Source organism: Gymnodraco acuticeps, unplaced genomic scaffold, assembly GCF_902827175.1.
Source record: "Gymnodraco acuticeps unplaced genomic scaffold, fGymAcu1.1, whole genome shotgun sequence".
Lineage (NCBI taxonomy): Eukaryota > Metazoa > Chordata > Actinopteri > Perciformes > Bathydraconidae > Gymnodraco > Gymnodraco acuticeps.
Window position 1 is genome coordinate 2,562,662 of NW_022990047.1, and position 22,874 is coordinate 2,585,535.

Genomic DNA, 22,874 nt, shown 5'->3' on the forward strand with positions numbered 1-22,874 from the left:
TAATGTACAAAAAAAAAGTTTTAATGTCGATTATAAAAATAATCATTAGTTGCAGCTCTTACAGATATACAGTCTAAACACTAATGAAAAATACTTAAATGTATGTATACTGATTTAGCTTTTTTCATTTCACAGCCTATTAGACTCCATCAATGTACAACACTCATAATTATTCAGGTAAAAAGGTTTTTGATAAATGTAACATACAATCAAAAGGGTATCAAATAAGAGTGAGGGAATCAATGTGCCAACAGAAAATATCACTGGATTTGTGTATGTTCAAGTTCTTTTCATAACAGTCAGCAAAACAACACAAGGGCTTACATTTTTTTTTAAACGAGCCAATGCAATAGTTTTCTTTAGCTTACATTGTTTAAAAAATATACCACTGTGAGACAAAACATTTGGCAAAGTTACATATCATGTTCTTTACCTTATGAAACCATTAGGCAATCTAATCTATGGGACACCAACACAGAAATCATCACGATGGCTGTAAAAATTTGTTTTTTGGAAAATCCAAAAAACAAAATTCTACATGAGGTAAAATTGCAAAAGGGATCCAAACAACTCGTTCACGTTCTCACCAACTATAATATTACACGGCTTTTGGAGACATGCAAGAGTTGGGAGTAAAAATCACACAGAAAAAAAAACAAGTAACATAGCTTAAAACGAATGGAACAATAGCTCTGCATAGAATAATCCCTTAATAATCATTTGCTAGGGCAGCACAATATATTCTTTTCTTTTTTTACGTCACCGCAATGTCAACTTAAAACCATCGTGAAAGACGGTTGATATTGCACTCAGGGATTTCTTTAGTTAGTCGAACGAGTATAAGTAGAAAACGTGACTTTAAATAGTAAATATTCTTTTGGTGTTCAGTTCAATTTGTTCAATAAAAGAATAATTTCCTGTCATCTTTTCCATTTCAACATGCAATCTGTTGTATTTTAGCAATGTACTGAAAGCAGCAGAAAGGCAGAACAGACTTTAATATCTGTTTATTTAACTCAAGTAATATAGTTATTCAATGTTATCACATATCTTATATTCGAAGTATAGTTGAGTGCCTCTAACAAGCACATACAGTAAAAGTAGAGGAGAAAACCAGCTAGAGCTATGGCTTACCTGAAAGATTATAATGCTGATGATCAGAGTCAGAACACAGACGCAGGTGAACCACTACAGACTAATGACTAGAAGAGTATGTCGGAAAGGATTTCAAACATTGGTGTTTAAATGTGGCAGCTGTTTCCATTACATCCTGAGGTTCAACTTCTACCATCAGACTCAAATATCATATCTTTTTTATAATATAATTTGTAATCAACCAACATGTATTGATTAAAAGTCACAGATTTCCAATGGCTTTGCTGCTCACCGTTGCCAACAGTAACTCCTTTGTGTGGCTTTTCACTTAGCATGAAGTGATTCTGTAGTGCTCAAAAATCAGTTCATGATTTGTCAACCACCAAAAGTTGCTGCTCTCCAACAAATGAGAGGTTGATAATTGATGGCAATAAATGTTAAATGTTTAGAGTTCAGGAAATACAATCCAGGACTATATTAGATGCTTACATACCAACAAAATAAAAATATTCTTCATATGCAAACTGTCCCTTTTAAGATATGGCTTGAAGACATGATGTTTGCAAATCTCATACCAAATCCAGGCTGCTGGACTGTTTCCGTGGAGAGTGTTCAGATACTGACAAGAGAAAATCTCTGAGTGGCCCACCGTTAGGTGACTCTCAAAGCTCGAGGTTATGGAAGTGTGGTTTGCCGCGGTACACTGGCTACCTACGGCTAGCATCCTGAGGGGTCAACGAGACAGGACAGGTTGTCTTTCTAGTATTTTCATTAACATACAGAACCCAATCAAATGACAATCTCTACAAAAAAAAAATCTTAAAAAATCAGTGCAATCTTGTTTTTGTTTGCATCGTCAGGCCCAACCTTTGTTTAAATGTAGGTGGAGGACAAAATCCCAAATCATTTTTAATGGTGTTCATGGGTTATTCAGCCTTGTGAGAGGATGACAGTAGATGTGAGGGACAGCGTGCGAGGGCAGGCCGCTGTAAGGCTTTAGAGGCACATCCTCCTCCTGACGAGGGTCAACAGGTCGATCCCGCTCCCTGTTACAGCAGCCACACAAAGACTACACAGCTTATGTGGCAAAACATAACTCAACTAATAAATAAAAAAAGGAATGCCAAGTCTTAAGAGGGAGCATTCAAGTGTTTTTCAGTGTGCTGCGGTGTCACACAGAGCAGGTTCTATAAGGACCAGTGCATCTCTTCAAAGTCCACGGCCTCGCCCAGGTTGGTGTCCGTCTCCAGGAGGCTCATGATGACCGCCATGGCTGCTTCGTCACTGCCAAGGCCCGGTCCAACCACGCTGTCCAAATCCATCTGGGGATTCTCCCCTGGGAAACATTTAAATAGAGGAGAGAATTAAATACAATTCTATAAACAACTTCGAAGGGAATATAACATCAGGATCTGAAATGGTACCCATGAGAGACTCTGCTCCTGAGAATGTAGCTCCTTGAGCATCCTCCTCTGAGCTGGACTTTCCTGCAATCTCCATGTCTGTCGCCTCTCCGTATGGCACCTAGAGACCAAAAAAAGAGGGAATTATGGCGTCAGCAGCAACATGCATGTTTGACCTGTGCTGGTTAGAAAGTCGCCATCATTTCCAAGTACATATAGCTATGATTGCATTAGTTTAGGTTTGTTCTACCTTGAAAAAAAATCTTTTGTAAGACATTTTTACTGTCAAACATTTCAACAAAGCTTACACTGAAAACCAACATGAACTTTGTTGACTAAATGTCTCCTGATCCCATATTTGCAAACATGCATGATTTTATTAATAGTATAAGTAGTAAAAACAGAGGTCTAATAGAGGTCTATGATTTGATTGATGATAGAAATGTTTTACATATCCATACATGGACACTACACACCTGTTAGGATATAAGTCAGTTCAATTACTTAATATTGGTATTTGCATCATAAATTACACGGAGCATTTTCGGACAAGAGAGAGAATTGGCAATATGTTTTTTCTGACTTTGAGAAACTGGGATGGACATCTTACATTTTTTTTAAATGTTTCCTGAAATGTTATAGATCAAACCGTTTTGAAAATAATTGGGAGATTAGTTGATAACTAAAATAATAGATGCGCCACCTTTTGGACTCGGGCTGAAAATGTTCAGGCATTTTTATGATGGGACAAATGCACCAATGATCACATATTTGAATGTTCAACAACTTACATTGTTGCTGATTTGATTGTGGGGACATTTATCTTGGGATAGACTGAAAGGGCTGCCGCTGCCGCTGGAAGGTGAAGAGTTCATCCTAAACCAACACAGATAAAGATATATTTTTAACTGCACAAAGTAACATCAACAAAAACTGCAGTTCGAGATTAGAAAGATGCTGGCTGAATCGCATTTACACATCTCTCACCTGTTGGAATCCAGCAGCTCGTTGGCGATCTGGGTCCCGATGCTTCCAGCATAAATCATAGCTCCAGGTGTGGTGGAGATGCCTGGTATAACTGGAAGGGACTTCTTGCCATCTTGTAAAAAAAAAAAAAAAAAGGTTACAAATGAAATAAACAGAAGTATGCTAAGGCACAATTTGTATTGTTCAAAGCTAACAATCAGATAAAATCCGTAAATACTTTTTTTACCGACCTTCAGAAGACTTGGAAGTGCTTGACTGTTCAGCCTTGTTTCCTGACCGACAGGTTCGACTGTTATCACACCTAGTTGTTGCAAAAAAAGTTGGAGCGTTGATTAATATACTGCATATCTGTCTCAGGTAATATATCTAGGTAATGCATGGAGGGACTGAAGTGTATACTCACGATATAACTGTGTTTGTTGACACTAAGTATTCCACTTCTTTGGTCCAGGGATTTACAAAACTAAACCACTGACTTTGCAGAGTGACAAAAGAGCCACTTTTTGTTTTGAACTTATAGCAGTTTGTCTCTATTTTTTCTTTACTGCGTAGCACTGTGAAAAAAAACCAAAGGTAGGATGAGTTACAGGCTGAACAGGAAAATAAACGTCAGTATGATCTGCTAGATGCAGATACCACTGTAAGCACAGGAAAAGCGTATAGAAATAGGAGCAATGCATCACAATTTTGCAACAAACTGGAATCAGATTAACAGAAATGTAAAAAAGATTGACCTTTACATCAACACTGGAGCTGTATTGTATTTAAAAAATGTAATGTAACTAGAGTGCTGCAGGAATACATTTGTTAGGTAGATTACTTTGGATTTTGGATTATGGATTATAGCAGAAAATAAGATCCAAACTGTTAACTCATTTTGTGATTTTAGAATGAATTCCTGCATTCATGTATTGACCTACATAGTTAAAGATTGTTCATCATCAAATAATAATAATGCATCGGAGACAATTGGAAAAAAGTCAACGTTTGAGGTCACAGAAAAATGTAATTTGCCTTTTCGGTGTCTGTCAGCTAAATGCGGTAAGTCGTCTTGGTGGAAGTACTCGTAGCATGATGTCCCGAGCAGTTCTTGGGGAAGATAACCAAGAATGGTGGTCGCTCTGCAGAAGAAGAATGAAAAGTAAAGTGTTATTTAAGACATCTTCTGTATTGTTAAAAAAACTGTATGCAATAAACTGTAAAGACATTTTTATTTTTTTTCAACTCCACCTTTGATCGACAAAGGTGAATTTGCCATCCATGGCGTAGCGTGTGATGAACTCTGTGGGTTTAATTCTGACTTCTCCATTAACCTGGGGAGAGGAGTGGGAGTGGACACGTCCCACCGCCACCAAGCAGCTGAAGTGGGAGCTGTCTTGCTTGTCTGCCTCGCCCTCGCCCTCGCCCTCCCCCTCTGCTCCCAACTGAGTGGTGGGCCAGCTGCGCATGTAGCCTGTACAGTGGACCGTGCAGTACTTCTGGGACTCTGGAGTACACAAAGACACAAATCACAATATGCAAAATATAAATAAACTGTGTAACTTGACCCCAAGTCTGACATTGTGGCCACCACATTAGAGAAAATCCAGACAACTGGGACACTCCAAGCTATAGTATGAGTACTACAGTATATTGTTGGTAAGAAACATTTCTCATAACATGATCACCTATATCGCTGTGAAGTCAAATGTTTGTGAAACTTACGCTTGTATTATGAAACGTGATAAATGGAGAACTATGGCCCATTTACTGGGAAGCAGTCACATTTTGGACCTAAATTGCAGTCACTTCACACAGTATCTTTGCTTTATGTTTTCCCTTCAACTCTGCCTGACAGTTTGAGAAACTGCAGTTTACACAAATACTTTTGGTGAATGGAAGCCTTCCTGATAAATTAAATATTAGCTGTTACACAGGGACCCAGATACATTTAAATCCTGAATGTACAAATGTGATTTGATAAATAAACCAAACCACTGAATCGTTTCCCAACCTTTCTTTTTGGAGGTGCTGGCCTGGAATTCCTTCTCCTCTACTTTGACACAAATCTTGTTTATCTTCATGCGACAGAAGAAGGAGCGGCGTGCGCCCGTACACAGCCGCGCCGCACCCACAGGGAGGTCAGCCTGGACCGGCAGACCGGCTGGAGACATGACAGGAGGGTTAAAGGTGATCTCTCCCTCTCTCGCACACACAAGGAAAGATACAAAAATGCTTTACTTTTAGCATCTATTAGCCGTTCACGAGGGAATAATTCAGAGGCTGACAGCTGCTCCTTCACTTTCCCCATGTCCTTTGGGTGAATGTAATCAAACAGGCTCTGTCCAATCAGCTCCGCCTGTAGGAAGAGCAAACAGCTGATCAACCCGCCCTCAATACCATGTCTATACTGATAACGACAAACAATTTCCCCGGAACACACCAGGTAGCGCGTGGAGCAAAGATCAAGCATTTTAAGATTTTAGCAGCAACAAGGGCAACAATTAAAAACAAAACTAATAAAAAAGCCAAAACATTTTATTTTTCATTATCTGGCAGTCACAGTTGTCTGTTCAGAATTACTTTTCAGCAAGCATTTTGAACTGTAATTTGGCTTTTTTTGGGAATATATATAAAAGATCTATCATGATGTAGTATAACAGAGGAAAGTAAGACTAATGTGTTTTGAACCAACAAAAATGAATTCAGTATTTATAAAGTCTAAAAGTTGTGAAATCTGTGCACACAGTTTAAAATGTGATGCTACATATCCACGCTCACGCTGGTGTGTTTTAGTCCATTACCTCTGGTGCCAAGACAATGCAAGCCACCTGGTGTGTCCGTGGTTTCACATGAACAAAGATGCTGAAGATACACTAACAAATGTAAAAGCATTACCCGACTATAATTTAATATCTTCGTGACGGACTCTGAGACGAACACTATTTTCCCACGATCACAGCCCACCACAAACAGGAACCCGTCTGCAGCCTGGACAACAACAGAGAGGCAAAGGGGGACATATTGTAATGCAATAAGAAAACATTGTAACTTCCTCACAGGATATAGTTACGTTTTAATTAAAAGCTACTGTGCACAACTTTTTGTATGTGTATAGTACACTATGCGTATAATATAAGCATAGTGTACTCCGAGGTTGCTCTAGATTTTTTCGCTGCACGTCATTTTGACGGACAGGATCGTAACATTTTCGTCAAAATTCAGTATTACCCGTCGACCTTTACACTCTGGGGGGGGGGGGGGAGAGAGAGAGAGAACTGTCAACCGGGGGGGGAAGAAGCGGTTAACGCGACATCTGAGTGTACTATATACATTTTACACATATAAGTCTTGTTTCTGTCCATTATGGAGATTGGTATATTACGGTGGCCCTGAAGTGCAAGACACTACAGCATTTCAGAAAACACTACAGCATTTCAGAAAACGCTACAGCATTTCAGAAAACGCTACAGCATTTCAGAAAACACTACAGCATTTCAGAAAACACTACAGCATTTCAGAAAACACTACAGCATTTCAGAAAACACTACAGCATTTCAGAAACCACTACAGCATTTCAGAAAACGCTACAGCATTTCAGAAAACACTACAGCATTTCAGAAAACACTACAGCATTTCAGAAAACACTACAGCATTTCAGAAAACACTACAGCATTTCAGAAAACGCTACAGCATTTCAGAAAACACTACAGCATTTCAGAAAACACAACAGCATTTCAGAAAACACAACAGCATTTCAGAAAACGCTACAGCATTTCACATTGGACGGAAAGGGTATTCCTTTAGGGAGAACACTTCTTGTTTGTGATTGGACAGAGCCAGCCAGAGAAGCACTGCTTGTTACTTTGGATTTTAAATAAAATGTTAGTGTTGCAGTTCATGAAAACCATGTAGGAAGCATTTTGACATCCGCCTGGATCCTTCATTTGTACACCATCACATTATTATTGTGGTCTATGGTGTCATTTTATTATGTTTTTAAACTATCATTCATGTTTTGTTGATCTGTACAGACTAAATCAGATAAAACTTGTGATTTTGAGCTACATAAATACAATTTGATCTATATGTTTGAAACACAAGACACATCATATACAAATCAATCCATGCAGTTCAAACAAAGAAAGTATTTGTATTTCGTCAGCTATTGTCATCACCACGTGATGATGTGGCTACCTCCCCTGCTATTCTACCTGGTCGGCTACCTGGTGCTGGGGATCTCCGGGACCGGTGTCGCTCCCGACGCTGAACACCCACAAGACACACCTGCGCTTGATGTGTGGCCTACCCCAGGCACCATGGCTTCCCCGGATTCAGTAAGAGTTTTTGCCATGATGACAACCCCGCTGCTCGCGGAGGACCTTCTCTCATGGACGTCTCATCTACCCGGGGTTCTGCCGCGAGGACTACGCTGTCTATGGGCCCAGGGAAATGGGAGACTTTCCCTCTATGCAGCGCGCACTTGCGACGGCAAGCCGACCAGCCCAGCGAGGAGGACCTGGCTTCTAATTCTCCTACTCCTGATGTTGGATAACCGAATCCAGGCCCAGAACTGTCTCAGCTGCAAACGCCAGAGGAGTTTAGAACGAAAGACGGATTACGTCTTTTTCACCTTAATGTTCGCAGCATGATTAATAAGATGGACTCCATTCAGAATATGGGCCGATTCGACTGACTCTGATATCATTGTCCTTTCTGAGACGTGGCTCAAAAGCCGATTACAAATGATATGATAAATATAAAAGATTACAATGTCTTTAGAACAGACTGTGTGGGAAAAGGGGGCGGGGTTGCGATTTATGTTAAAAACCATTTAGACTGCACCTGCATCGAATCCCTAACAAAACCAAAATGCTTTGAACTCTCTGTAATTAAACTATCGCTCCCAAGTGGTTCAGACATTATAGTGGTCGGATTCTACCGCCCGCCTGCTGCCTCAAGCGAAGCCACGAATACTCTTTCAAGGACACTTGTGACTCTTTGTTTGGTGCAACTAGTTAACTCGCCAACTCGGTTAAACCAAAAAGATTTAGAGAAGTCCACTTTGATTGATGTTATTCTTACAAACGCACCTCACCGTTTCTCCGCAGTAGGCACGTTTTGTAATGATATAAGCGACCACTGCGCAATTGCTTGTGTGAGAACCTGTAAGATCCCTAAAGGAAAGCCATGTTTCATTCACAAGAGGCGATTCAAACATTTCGATGAGCAGGCGTTTCTACATGATGTTTTTAATAGTGATTTGCACATTGTTTCACTTATGACCGATGTTGAGTTAGCATGGAATTATTTTAAATCCACCTTCTTGGCTATATGTGACAAGCATGCTCCTTTTAGGACATCTAGGATAAGCGGTAAAGACAACCCCTGGTTTAATGATTCTATATCCTCTCTCATTCGACAGAGAGACACTGCCTGGGCTAAAGCAAAGAAATCGAATATTCCATTAGATTGGAATCTGTATAGGACATTAAGAAACAAATGCACTAAGCTGATTAAAGACTCTAAATGTACCTACTATCTTAATGCAATACATGACAATTTGAATAACCCTGCAAAGTTTTGGAAACTTGTTAAATCCTCCTCAGGTTCTATCACTCCAAACAGCCTTCCTGATCTCTTAAGGGTAAATCAGAGTGAAATCAAGGGCAAAATGGATATTGCAGACAGCTTTAATTATTATTTTATTTCTGCTGGCTCAATCTTTGATTCTAGCAACTCAGGGATGATCGCTGCAGAAGGAGATCCAGGTCCTCCGCCACTTGACCCTGATCAACTGTTCACCTTTGCCCCCATCTTGACCTCTCAGGTTCACAAAGCTTTAATGAGCCTAGATGTAAAGAAATCTTCAGGCCCAGACAAGATAGAGCCGTTCTTCTTCAAAGTTGCTGCAGGTCTGATTGCAGAACCCATAACCTCTATTTTGAATCTCAGTCTTTGTGCTGGTGAATTGCCTAGCTCATGGAAGTCGGCCATGATTCTCCCCTTTTTAAAGGGCGGAGACCCCTCTGACCTAAATAATTATCGCCCTATTTCCAGACTGTCTGTAATGGCCAAAGTCTTTGAATCTCTTGTAAACGAACAACTGAAAAAGTGTCTAACTGACCATAATATTCTTAACGAGTCTCAGTCAGGCTTCAGATCAGGCCATAGTACTACTTCAGCGGCTATGCTAGTCTCAAATGACATAATTTAAGCACTAGACAAGAAAAAACACTGTGCAGCATTGTTTGTTGATCTGTCTAAAGCTTTTGATTCTGTGGATCATGCATTACTACTGCAGAGGCTTGGCTGCATAGGTCTTGGCAAAATGGCTTTGAGCTGGTTATTATCTGGCTACTATCTATCTGAAAGAACTCTGTGTCTCAGTAGAAGATTATACCTCAGCTGCTCTTACTGTAAACAAAGGTGTTCCACAAGGTTCTATTTTGGCCCCTGTCTTATTCTCCATCTTTATAAATGAACTAGGAAATGGGATAAACCCAGCACGGTTTCATTTATACGCCGATGATACAGTTGTTTACATAGTGGCTTCCTCTTTAACTCAGGCCATAGAGCTACTACAGGATGCTTTTAATACACTGCAACACTCCTAGCTAAGGCTAAGACTGGCCCTTAATGCAAAAAAGACCAAGTACATGACCTTCTCTCGCTCTCGAGCTAATACAGCTGTCCCTCCGATTCTGACACTGGAAGGGACATGCCTTGACAAAGTAGCATCCTACAAATATCTGGGCATATGGATTGATGAAAAGATGGCCTTTGATGTTCATATTGGGAACCTACTGAGAAAACTTAGACCTAAACATGGGCTTTTTCTTCCGTTTAAAGAAATGTTTCCCGTCTGAAGCCAGGAAGAGAATTGTGCAGAGTTCCTTTCTGTCTGTATTAGACTATGGCGATGTGATCTATATGCATGCTCCTTCCTCCCTGCTTAAAAAGCTGGATTCTGCGTACCATACTGCTATACGTTTTGTAACGGGTGCAGGCTCTCGCACTGACCACTGCACTTTGTATCAGTCCCTAGGATGGTCCTCTCTGTACCAAAGAAGACAATCACACATGTTGATTTTTATCCTTAAGTCATTGCTAGGTAAGCTGCCCTTATATATCTCCAGACTTCTGTCCTTTTATACTTGCTTTTTTTAAAATACCAGACGAGCAGCAAATGGGATGCTTTTAAATGTTCCTTTGATGCAGTCAGAGCTTGGTAAAGCTGCATTCTCCCACTATGCTCCCTTTTTATGGAATATGTTGCAAGTAAAACTTTGTCTAGAGGCACTTCCTACTGTAAATGCTTTTAAAGGTATGCTACGATTAGCCCTTCATGAAACATGTAACTGTTTTACCTGATGCTATTGCTGATGTGATTATGCTTCTTGCCACTGCACAAATGGCCTTCTGTATTTATATTTGAATTGTATGTTTTTTGTTTAATGCCCTTGTTTTATGTTGAAACTTGTTGTGTGCCGTGTTGGTCAGGACTACCTGGAAGAAGAGATCTTGTATCTCAATGGGACATTCCTGGATAAATAAAGGATAAATAAATAAAATAAATAAAAACTGCTGTGATTGGTTGTGTTTGCTGCCAGTCAAGAAATGACGCTTCGTGATTGGTCAGCACCTGACAGCGCAATATGTCCCAGCACATCAGCCGTTAGCTGTTAGCACACACTCAGAGCTCACAGCTCCTCATATCTGTTCAGAAACTGGACACAAGTTAAACATGTACAAACCACAGACTGTCTATGTCAGGGGTGCCCAACCAGTCGATCGCGATCGACCGGAGATTCCCAGTCGATCGCGAGATGTGTCTAAAAAAATAGAACAACAATATTCTGTTTTATCGTTAATGTCCTATAACATAATCTTCCTGTGCCAGAATAATGCACATGAACGCATCAAAGCTTTGTGATTGGCCGGCGTGACCCCATGTGTCGGGGCGTGGCTGGTGGGCAGTGGGCAGTATTTCGCTGACATTGTCCGTGTCAACAGGAGTGACAGTCCGCACACACACAAGACCGCAATTATGGCAGAAGCAAAAAAGCCCAAAATATATCATTTTCACTCCGAGTGGGAGGATGATTATTTGTATCTATTCCAATTCAAACTCCATCTGTCTCATCTGCAATGCGAGCGTGGCTTTATCGAAGAAGGGTAATTTAGGAGCGGCATTTTCAAAACAGTGCACAAACGCTACGAGACGGAACTCCCTCCTAATTCTGCCCTACGCTCCCAAAAGGGGAGGGGCCTGAAAGGACAGCTAAATGCACAGCAGTCCATTTTCACCAGGCCCAACAACAAGAGCAAGGCTGCTACCATAGCATCTTATCGTGTCAGTCACGTTCTTGCGAAACACATGAAGTTAGGGCTGTGCAATTAATCATATTTTAATCGCGATTACGGCTTGCGACGATTAGGGAAACAGCATAATTGACAAAATACGATTATTTTGCTGGGTGCGCTTTCGCCCCTCCCTAAAAGCCCACTCGGCCACGTGGGAGTGACATGTGTTGTGAGTGTTCAGCGCAAGCGAAGATGTCAGAACAAGAGCAGCAACTAGTTAAAAAGAAGGGTCGCGGGGAGATTCCCAGTCGATCGCGAGATGTGTCTAAAAATAGAACAACAATATTCTGTTTTATCGTTAATGTCCTGTAACATAATGTTCCCGTGCCAGAATAATGCACTTGAAAGCATCAAAGCTTTGTGATTGGCCGGCCTCACCCCATGTGTCGGGGCGTGGCTGGTGAGCAGTGCACTGGTTCGCTGACGTTGTCCGTGTCAACAGCATGGATGGTCAACAGGAGTGACAGTCCGCACACACACAAGACCACAATTATGGCAGAAGCAAAAAAGCCCAAAATATATAATTTTCACTCCAAGTGGGAGGATCATTATTTTTGTATCTATTCCAATTCAAAGTCCATCTGTCTCATCTGCAATGCGAGCGTGGCTTTATCGAAGAAGGGTAATTTAGGAGCGGCATTTCAAAACAGTGCACAAAGGCTACGAGACGGAATTCCCTCCTAATTCTGCCCTACGCTCCAAAAGGGGCCCAACAACAAGAGCTAGGCTGCTACCAGAGCATTTTATCGTGTCAGTCACGTTCTTGCGAAACACATGAAGTCTTTCGAAGATGGCGAAGTTATGAAAGAAGCTTTCCTGGAGGCTGCGACGCGCTTTTGTGGGACAGTAAAAATAACAGCAGCATTTCAACAGGTTTTTGATATAATAAAAACTCAATTTAGATACCGTTATTAATCTGCTGTAAGTTTTAGTTTGTTTGAATTTATTCATGATAATTATTGTACAAAATGGTATAAGAATGCAAACATTAAGATCTGTTCTGTTTAAATTGATTATAGTCTATTATCAGTTCAGAAACTAGTGTTGCTTGCATCCTATTTTAAAAAAGGCATTTATTTTTATACTCTACTAAAATGCAACAAAAAATGGGTTTGATTCTATTAATGTTGTCTTTTTTATTGCACTGTTGCTGCAGCAGATTCCTGTGTAGCTTCAGATCTGAGTTGTCTTATTAGTAAGCCTAATTTATACTTTTGTAGCAACACTATTTTTATATAATGGCAAAGAAAGGGTTCAGAGTCTTTTCTTTTTTTCCTGTGTCATATGTGGCAGCACTGCCACAAGTTCCTCTTCAGAGAGGGTCTTCAGTACAGGTGGCAATATTGTCACCTGCCTGCTCTCATCTCTGAAACCAGACCATGTAAACAGGCTGGTATTTCTTGCAAAAAATCTTTAAGAGATGACATGAGCAGCCCTACCAGCATTTGTCATGGTGGCCAAAACATTTTTATTTGGTCTTAAATTGTAGTTCAACATTTATTTCCTGTTACTTCTGGACCATGACGGTTGGCCAGCCTTCAACGTTTAACTGAGTGGAATATGTTGAATATGTTTTACCAAAATGTTGGCTATATGTTAAGGAGTTTTTAGTAGGTTGTGACAGTGCACTGCAACATATTTGATTTCATTTATTTTGGTCTAATTTATTTTTATTTATCATATTAATATATGTTTAGTATGGTTTTGGAAGTGCGCTCCAACACATTTATTGATCTTGTTTATTGGTAAAATATCATTTGTTTTAAAGTTCAATAAATGGTCAATGAATAATCGTCAAAATAATCGTGATATCAATTATTGACCCAAATAATCGTGATTATGATTTTTGCCATAATCGCACAGCCCTACATGAAGTCTTTCAAAGATGGCGAAGTTGTGAAAGAAGCATTCCTGGAGGCTGCCGACGCGCTTTTGGGGACAGTAAACAACAACAATAACAGAAGCATTTCAACAGGTTTTTGATATAATAAAAACTTAAGTTGGATACCGTTATTAATCAGCTGTGAGTTTTAGTTTGTTTGAACTTAGTCATTATAATTATTGTACAAAATGGTATAAGAATGCAAACTTAAATTGATTATAGTCTATTATCAATTCAGGTTAAGAAACTGTTGCTTGCATCCTATTTAAAAAAAGGCATTTATTTTTATACTCTACTAAAATGCAACAACAAAGGGTTTGATTCTATTAATTTTGTCTTATTTATTGCACGTTGGCAGCAGATTCCTGTGTAGCTTCAGATCTGAGTTGTCTTATTAGTAAGCCTAATTTATACTTTTGAAGCAACACTATTTTTATATAATGGCAAAGAAAGGGTTCAGCGTCTTTTCTTTTGTTCCTGTGTCATATGTGGCAGCACTGTTCAATGTTTCTTGAAAACATTACCCACTGTAGTATGTGATGTGTGAATAAACTCCAACTCTGTATCAACAACACTGTTGTGTAACTTCATTTAAATACTTGTATGTGTGTAGATTAGAAAGAGGTAAGATACAGGATCTGCAGTATTTTATGAGGTATTAATCGTACAAAGGTCAGTTTTATACAAGTAGAAGTGTGTATTTACCTGGTAGTAGGCTGTCAGTAATGGCTACGCCTCTCTATTTGGACTGGTAGATCTCGGCAGACTGGCAACTTTAAAAGTAGCTCTCGGTTCAAAAAAGGTTGGGCACCCCTGGTCTATGTCATGGCGAATACAGTCGCTGCTTTATTTATGTCTGTATGACGTTTTTGTGAGTGTGGACCAAGCGGCAAACTCTGGGGAAGAGCCGGGACGCTAATACGGAAGTGTCTCAAACTGCAGTTCCTCTAGTGGCCAGTAGGAGCAGGCTGCAGAAGGGAGCAATTTCCATAGACCCCCATGTTAAAATGCCCAACTTTACAGCAGAAATAAACATGTTTACATCGTGGGTCAAAAAACCATATTCTCTGTATAGTTAGATTCCCCCTTCATGACTACTGTGTTGGGGGTGAATTTTTTCTCAACTAATCTGTTTAATTAATATTAAGCCTTAAAGCTTTTGCATAAATTAGGGCGTGGTCACTTTGATGGACATGTACATGCCTCACTGTCAGCAACTTGTCCACTCTGCTAGGCTACAACCAAAGAGGCTACAACGTTAGTTAGTTGTAGTTACTGTACTTGACCCTTTAGCCGTGTTCGTGGTGATTGTGCCTTTTAGGGAATATTGTTACAAATACCAGACAATTAAAATGTTGTGCTGTGCGCTTGAATGTACTAACAGAACTCCCAAGAAGTCTAAAATGATAATATTATACATGTTAACCCCGTTCGCAGGTGTTTGTGTGCTTGGTAGCTTAGCTTGCTACTTATTAGCCAGCTAAGGACGTAACCCTTTATACATACATATACATTTTAGTTTATGATTCAGCCTTGGGTAAGACTTTTATAGTCTATGGCTATGACGCCCATAATGCTAAACGGGAGCAAATGTTAATAGGGGACCCAATTATCCCAGTGGTGGCCGCCGGAGCTAACGGAGCCGCAGTGGGCTAGCTCCAGCCGGCGTCCCGGAGCTAGCCCACTGCGGCTCTGTTAGGTCCGGGCGGTGGAGTCCGTCTTTTCTTAACGTGTGAATGACAAGCATTAAGAATAACAAAATATAGCTAATTCTCTTGCAGATTGTCTCATTTGATTAGGAATGTAACGTTTATATAGGGGAACTACACTGTTAGCAGTAACTTGGTATACATGTATTTCATGTTAGCTTAGCTTCTTAGCCTGAGTTAGCTCTGTTTACTTCCAGTTCGGAGGCAGCAGGTCCCGCCTCCGCTCCGCCTCTTTGCCCTTATTTGGAGCAGGCGGGATTAGACTCTGACGTCACAGTCGAGCCGTTAGTGGCCGACTCCGCCTACTAAGGGCTTCTCTGCAACTCTGCAGAATCCTATGGGTGACGTCACGGACACTACGTCCATTTATATATACACAGTCTATGGTGTGGAAGGAGCAGCTACAGGTTAGTTTAGCCTGACCGATCCGATTCCATTCAGAAAACACGCATTTTAAAAGTTTTTCACCTGCCGTTTTGTCTGCAGACTTGTCAAAGCATTAATTCATGGTTTTTATTAACCGGTATCAGTATGTAGTTACTTCGGCATCACTTTGAAACGTGTATTACAATTAAATCACGGTAAAATATGTTCATTTTGTTGTAGTTGGTATCTCCAACTACAACAACTGCCCTGCCCCCTCTCCAGCGCATCTTGTTTGAATGACAGGAGCAAACACAGCTGAGAGCCGCGGTGAAACTCGAGCGATTAGAGTGATGCGAATATTCGGTAGTCTACCATAGTATTTACATGGAGATAAGCCCCTTAAAAACCATGAATTAATAAAGCATTAATTCATGGTTTTTTCGCATCGCTCTAATCGCTCGAGTTTCACCATCGGAATCGGTATCTAAAGATTGAGAAGGTAAAAGATTAGCTCCTCACGTGAGAATGGTTTGTTTACCTTTAGGATAAGGTGTTTGAGTTCATCGTTGGGAAGGAATGAGGGTTTGTAGTTGGCTTCAGAAAAAGAACTTGATGAACCTGAAAATAAAGACAAAGATGTTTCAATGCCACTCCATCAGTAACAAGTACTCACTAATTGAACTGTTCAGATCTAGGAACATGATCAAATTGCCAACTAGAACTACTGCCCTACATTTCTACAGTATGTCTCTGGCAAACAGACATTCCTTTTCTATTAGACATTTGTGTGTAATTGTCATAATTAGCATGAATTGTTCGTTAGGTCACAGTGACTTAGAACTTCAACCACAAAAATGTAATCTGTTCTCTGATCTGATCTCTTTAAATTCCACCTTCAAATAATGTACTTTACAAACTAAACCGTTAGTTTTTCTTACAACCTGACTAATTGTGTGATGCTTATTTCTTGCTATAAATGATGGGCTAAAGAAAATAAAGCCCAAATTGCAATAAACCATGAATCAAGTAAATGCTAAATCGGTGATATCAGGTTGGATTATCTTTAACATGTTACCTTTGAGAGATTTAAGGTGCTGCACGGCCATTCTGAGCACAGTGAGTTTGTCCATCTTACGGGACATGGGGTTACACGTAGGGATCATGGCTGATAGTTTGTCAATGAGATTGTTCATTTTGTCCCTTCTCCTCTTCTCAATTTGGCTGTGTGGTTCCCTGTAGAGACATTAAAGGAGAAACAATCAAGCTGCTTCAAATGAGTTTTGTCCTTTTACTGAAGCATATTCTTAAATGTGACAACAAATATTATTACAAGATTGGCTATAAAATTACAAACAAACAAATATTATCAATGTGGTGGCGTCAAATATAACCAACCTGAAGCATTTCATTTTGACATGTTGGTCCTCACCATCTGACCTGTAGAGCGAAAAAACACAATTTGAAATATTTTTACACCAAGCAATAACAAGCACATGCAGAACAGCACAAAATAAACAGATGAGCTCTGAGAATTGTTAATTAAGCAAACAGCACCCATTGTGGCTCTCGTCCATATCTTCAATGTCCATATCCATGGAGGCAGATTTTGTATCCCTAGGAAGAAAATTCATGACCATCAATAGTAACTAGCAACAATTTAGGTCACTGGATTTAAGAGATTTTCTGTAAGCCATATTAAAGCAATCACACTACTGACTGGTTGTCCACGCTGCCCTTACGCTTCCGGGGCATCTCCATGGTTACGGACATGCCAGCAGCTGAGGCCGGGGTCATCGGGCTGGGCAAGCACACAGAACCACTCTGTTTGTCCTCAACCAGCAGATCTGCTGAAACACATCAACACAATGAGATGTAATTGTTCATAAGGAGGGGGGTTCATTTATTTTGGAAAAACATTCCATTGCACTATTGCATATCACACTATAAATCTGTCAGATTGCACTTTCTCTGATGTAAGCGATAAAGAGTCAAACAGATGCATTGTCATATCCAGAGCTCGCCCAAATAGGATCACAATGTTCTTATTAATAGCTCACAAACAGCCTTGTTGAGCAGTGACTCAGACAATTTTTGATTTGTAGTACTGATACCGTCCACTAGACTCCTAGTTACGTCGCGAGCTGCGTACATTATTTCATTTGGCAGCCAAATACTGCGAAATAATCTGTGACGCGTTTGTGTGTATTGTGTTTGTTTCCCGGGGAAACACTCACAAGAAACACCGGCTGTTGTTATGCCTGCTGTGCCGTTAAATTGCCGCTTGTAATTATGCATTTACAAGTTGTATTTATCATCTGAATTTGGCAAAACAAGTTTAATATTCTAAAAACAAAGACTTTGTTTATTTGAAATCAGATGAAAACAAACTGTCACGGACCCTGCCGTGTTATCTATGATTACTATACGCTTTTCATTAATAATTTCAGCGGGAGGGAGGGGGAGCAGCGCTGAGGAACTGAGGTTACCTACTGTAACCCCAGCTTCTATGAGTATTGGTGTAGCCCTCTAAGGCTATCGCTATTGGGTAATCCCCCCGCGCAGCACTGAACCACTTGTAGTCCACGCCCACCCGCAAGGTGGGCCCCACCCTCGGGCTTCCTTCCGGTATAAATAGGAAGGAGGCCCGACAATCTGCTCCCATACAAAATAACTTTTCTTCAGCTATTCGTAGAGCCAGTGGGGCCCAGCACTTAGAGGGCTGCGCCATTTACTCATAGAAGCTGGGGTTACAGTAGGTAACCTCAGTTCTACTTCGTATATGGCTTCGCCCTCTAAGGCTATCGCTATTGGGTTAAGGGCTAAGCATGATGTAGTCTGCGCCCCGCTGGGTCCGCCCGGTACTAGAAGCACAGACACACCTGCTCAATAACACCCCCTGCCTGTTGTGCCATGCGTAATGGCGCATCACTGTCCCTGGAACATAGCAAAACATGCCTATCTTCCCTGACGGGGTGAAGGCTGGGAACAATACATACCAGCCGCTGTGAGAAAGTAGAGACGAAGGTCCCACCTTGTCCAGCGATCTTAAAGGGGGAACAGCAGCTCTCTGCGTGTCAGACAGGTAGGAGAGCGCCCAGCTGGATCCCTGACGTCACTCACTCTGACCAGGCACTCCGTACAAAGTGTGTCAGAGAGGAATGGGAGACATCACTCAAATAAAAATGAATAAATGAACAGGGGGAAGACCAAGATGCAGCAGTGCAAATATCTTCCACTGACATTCCTCCGCGTGCAAAGCCGTGGAGGAGGAAATTCCTCTGGTGGAGTGCGCATTGATGTGATGTTCTCCGGGGGCTCCACCCCAGAGGAGACATATGCCTGTGACACAGCCAGTGTGACAGCCGTTGTGCAGACAGAGGTTGCCCGATCGAGCCCTCCCTATAGTGCACAAACAGGCGCTGAGAACGGCGTCAGGCCGCCGTGCGCGCCACATAGCACGACAACGCGCGCACCGGACAGAGGAGATGAGATGTGGCTTCTTCCTCCGATTTGTGAGGAGGCGGAAAAAACCCATCCAGGGTGATCACTCTTGACCTGAAGGAGCTTGTGATGACCTTTGGCATAAAGGCTGGGTTAGGGCGTAACACAGCCGAACTGCCATCTCCTTGGATCCGGAGGCATGACGGAGCCACATAGAGAGCAGACAAATCACTCACCCTTTTTGCTGATGTTAGAGCCAAAAGTAGTACTACTTTGGCTGATAACATTTTAAGGGGAACCTGCTCTAAAGGTTCAAATGGGGCTTTGCTTAGTGCTCGTAACACCAAAGCCAAATCCCACTGAGGCACCAGTGCGCGTGATACCGGTCTGAGTCTTCGTACTCCTCGCAGAAAACGTTTCGTCAGGGGGTGACTGAACAACGTCCCTGCTCCGAAACCCACGTGACAAGATGATATGGCAGCCGCATATACCTTGATTGTGTTGAAAGCCAAATTCCTGTCCAACAACAGCTGGAGGAATGACCGCACGTAAGGCAGGGGGCACGTAATGGGGTCCAGGCTTCTTTCTACACACCAACGCTGGAACGCTGCCCACTTGGCTGGCTAAATGTTTGCTCGTCTCTAGTCTTAATATCTGTCCTTGCAAGGACAATTTCAGACTTGATCTGGCCATTAAGTGTTGTGGCATACCGTGTGTCATATGTCCATCTCAAAGTTGCACAGTAACAGCATCACGAGAAACTGATGATAGGATTACTATCCATAATTTGTATTTACTTAAAATACATGTATTATTGTGTTATTAGAGGCTTGTGTATGTATGTAGCAATAGTGAACATTGTGGAAAAAGGTTTGAGTTACCCTTTGCCATCGTTTTTTTACATTCATCAAGTTAATCATACACACACACACACACACACTGGGGATATGGCCATTATTATTCCCAACACAAAAGCTTGATTCAATAACATTCAAGTCACCATGAAACACTTATGTTATTGTAAAAACACACATGCTGATTTAATATCACATGACATGGAATCTATTGAAAAGACGTGACTTTTCAATAAAGACATTGCTCATATTTAATCAAATATTCCCATCAAAACTGAAAAAGCACTAACATCCAATAAAAAGAAGTCCGTCCAACTTGTCCAGTGAAGAAAGGCAGTTCAGGGTGAGTTTGGCGGACATTTTAAATTTAATTTTAAAACTGAATATTCTTGGGTTTCGGATTGACCAAGATATAAAGACATCACCAATGGACAGTTGGGGAAAGTAACTAAGTACATGTATACAATAACTGTACTTAAGTACACTTATGAGGTATTTGTACTTGAGTATTTTCATTTTATATTAGTTTACACTTCTACTCCACAAATTGGAAGCCAAGTGTGTACTTTTAACTCCACTACATGTATTTTACAGAAGTATTTACTAGTTGCTTTATAAATTCTGACTCAAAATAATTAAAAATACACTTTTAAAATATGATTATTTGGTATTGATTAATCCATCCAACACTATAGATACACAATTAAAGTCATGAGTGGGTTAAAAGACAATTCATTGTCAGCAATAAGGAAGGTTTTAGTTCAAAAATATTTCACACTTCCAGCTTTTGCTTTAAAATATAATATTTAACTTTGACTTTAAATTGAATATTTGTACAATGTGGTATTATACTTTTACTGAAGTAAAGAATCTGAATACTTGTTTGCCCATGGATTAGACAAACAACATTTGTAGAAAAATTGATAATGTAAATACTCGTTAGTCGAAGCACAACTTGTGTTTATTTCGACAGAAGAAGGTAAGGTGGTCTTCGACTTCTTGATTTCTGTAATTATAGTGAAAGGGCAGCTAAGTAGATGCTGGACATGTAGAGTAACATTACAGTCACTACGTAAAGACACCATGAAAATGGTACGGCTTACCTTCAGAAACGCTTGCTTGGACCTGGCTAACATTAGACGGTTAGGCCTGAACAGCAACACACATTAATGCTAGTTTGACACACAGTGACAATAGTTCGGTCGGAAAGCAAAGGCTATCAAAGTGTAAACAAAAATGTCTCGACTGTAATGGGCAGTAAAACCGGATAAATTGACGCAGTTGCCGGTAAACAGGCCTAGCTACCGTTGCTAAGCTAACATTCGGCTTGGCTCGTTTATGTTAACGTTAGCAAACACCACACATACAAGATGTTATTAACGATGTCCTTTGTGACAACCCGATGTGTTACGTCAGTCATATTCTGCACATTTCGCTGGCAATATGACAAACAATGTCGTGCAGTGTTAGGTTACATAAATGGCGTAACATTAGAGGGCGAGCTTGCTCTACTGATCTACTGACCTAGTTTTGAAATAGCGCAAAGTTGCGGTCAGGCGGAGAAACATTGACATAAAAACACCACTGCGCTTCTCTCATTTCTTACAAACCGTAATGCAGCTCATACTATGAATCACCAAGTGTACAAACTGGTGGATATGTTTAGTAGCGTTTCAATTACCTGCCGGTTCGCCTCCCACTCTGTCACCGCCACCAGCCGCTGCATTCCTGGCCGACATGGCTGGAGCCGGTGCGCGGGGGACTCCAATGCATGGAGGAGGCGGTGGGCTGACTCTCCGGGATGTTGCTGTGGTAACAGGGCGGGGAGTGGGGGGAGCCGAGACGGTGGCACAAGGTTGAACAACTGCCTTGAATTCCCTAAATGAAGAAAAAAGAGTGAGAGGGCGCACCGAGGTAGCTGTATGCTGTGCAATCAGGGCAGAGTAGAGAAGCGGAGGGAAACAATTCTTCGTCTCCTCCTACCGGCGCACCGGAGTCACCGCTGCAGTTTCACGACTCCCCCTGCAGTGCTCCACCCAATGGCCTCTATGTAGAAATATAGGCCAACATTCAGAGGTAAGAAGTAACTAGCTAAGTATACTAACTCAAGTAACTTGAGTACAACTTTGAGCTACTTGTACTTTACTTGAGTATTTCCATGTAGGCCTAATGCTACACTCATACTCCACGACATTTAAAAGAGAAAGATTGTATTTTTTCTCCTCTACATTTTATTAAACAGCTTTAGCTACTTTAAACAAAATGCAGACTTACTCTTTAAGGCGAGACACCCCAGGTGAACAGGGTACTTTTTTTAACTTAAAGGTATCAGCTAGAAATTTCTCCAGTTAATTACTTACAATAAGGCAATTGTATTTTGTATTACAAGTTTTCTGAAATAGCATGTTTAAATATGCAAATTATCCATTATCTCATTAAATATGCACATATTTTAACACATTTCAGGAATCGAAATCTGAACTTTGGATATAGCCAGATTCAAAATTCTTGTTTCATTTTGTAGTCATATTAGTATCTAAGGCTTTTACAGAAGGGATATTGGATATCTCTTTTTATCACTCCATAAATCAGAAAATACTGTCAACAGCCCTAAAATATCCATTTTCGCCATGTTTTTAGGTATACAATGTTGTATAATTCAGGCTATGAATTATATATGAACAAACCCTTCTGTAAAAGCCTTCATAATATTGATGGGAATATAACTGGAAGGTTTGGTGTATGTACGTGCTACTGAAGTTGAAATTTCGAACTCAGAGTAGGAGAAAAA

At 40.7% G+C, this 22,874-nt stretch overlaps 2 protein-coding genes across 8 annotated transcripts in view; one reads left to right on the forward strand and one right to left on the reverse strand.

Annotated features, from left to right (window-relative positions):
• arntl2 (aryl hydrocarbon receptor nuclear translocator-like 2) lies at positions 1 to 22,037 on the reverse strand. 6 transcript variants are annotated; one of them, XM_034215616.1, is made up of 17 exons: positions 21,765 to 22,037; positions 17,506 to 17,632; positions 17,343 to 17,402; positions 17,184 to 17,225; positions 16,864 to 17,021; positions 16,327 to 16,406; positions 6,363 to 6,455; positions 5,706 to 5,823; positions 5,479 to 5,628; positions 4,716 to 4,971; positions 4,500 to 4,606; positions 3,889 to 4,039; positions 3,716 to 3,786; positions 3,486 to 3,597; positions 3,290 to 3,380; positions 2,520 to 2,619; positions 1 to 2,431 (listed from the first exon to the last, which is right to left on the reverse strand). In XM_034215616.1, the coding sequence occupies exons 1-17, from the start codon at positions 21,820 to 21,822 to the stop codon at positions 2,283 to 2,285; spliced, it is 1,923 nt and encodes a 640-aa protein (XP_034071507.1). In that variant the 5' UTR covers positions 21,823 to 22,037; the 3' UTR covers positions 1 to 2,282. The 6 variants fall into 6 exon arrangements, with proteins under 6 accessions (XP_034071507.1, XP_034071506.1, XP_034071508.1 ...); XM_034215615.1 differs by having other exon boundaries at positions 17,506 to 17,635; positions 21,765 to 22,032; XM_034215617.1 differs by having other exon boundaries at positions 3,290 to 3,374; positions 17,506 to 17,635; positions 21,765 to 21,828.
• The window catches only part of LOC117545708 (zinc finger BED domain-containing protein 1-like), an 11,565-nt gene continuing 10,670 nt past the window's right edge, over positions 21,980 to 22,874 (forward strand). For both annotated transcript variants that reach the window (XM_034215625.1, XM_034215622.1), the window contains exon 1: positions 21,980 to 22,159. The gene's annotated coding sequence lies outside the window, so the exon portion shown is untranslated. The remainder of the gene's footprint in view (positions 22,160 to 22,874) is intronic.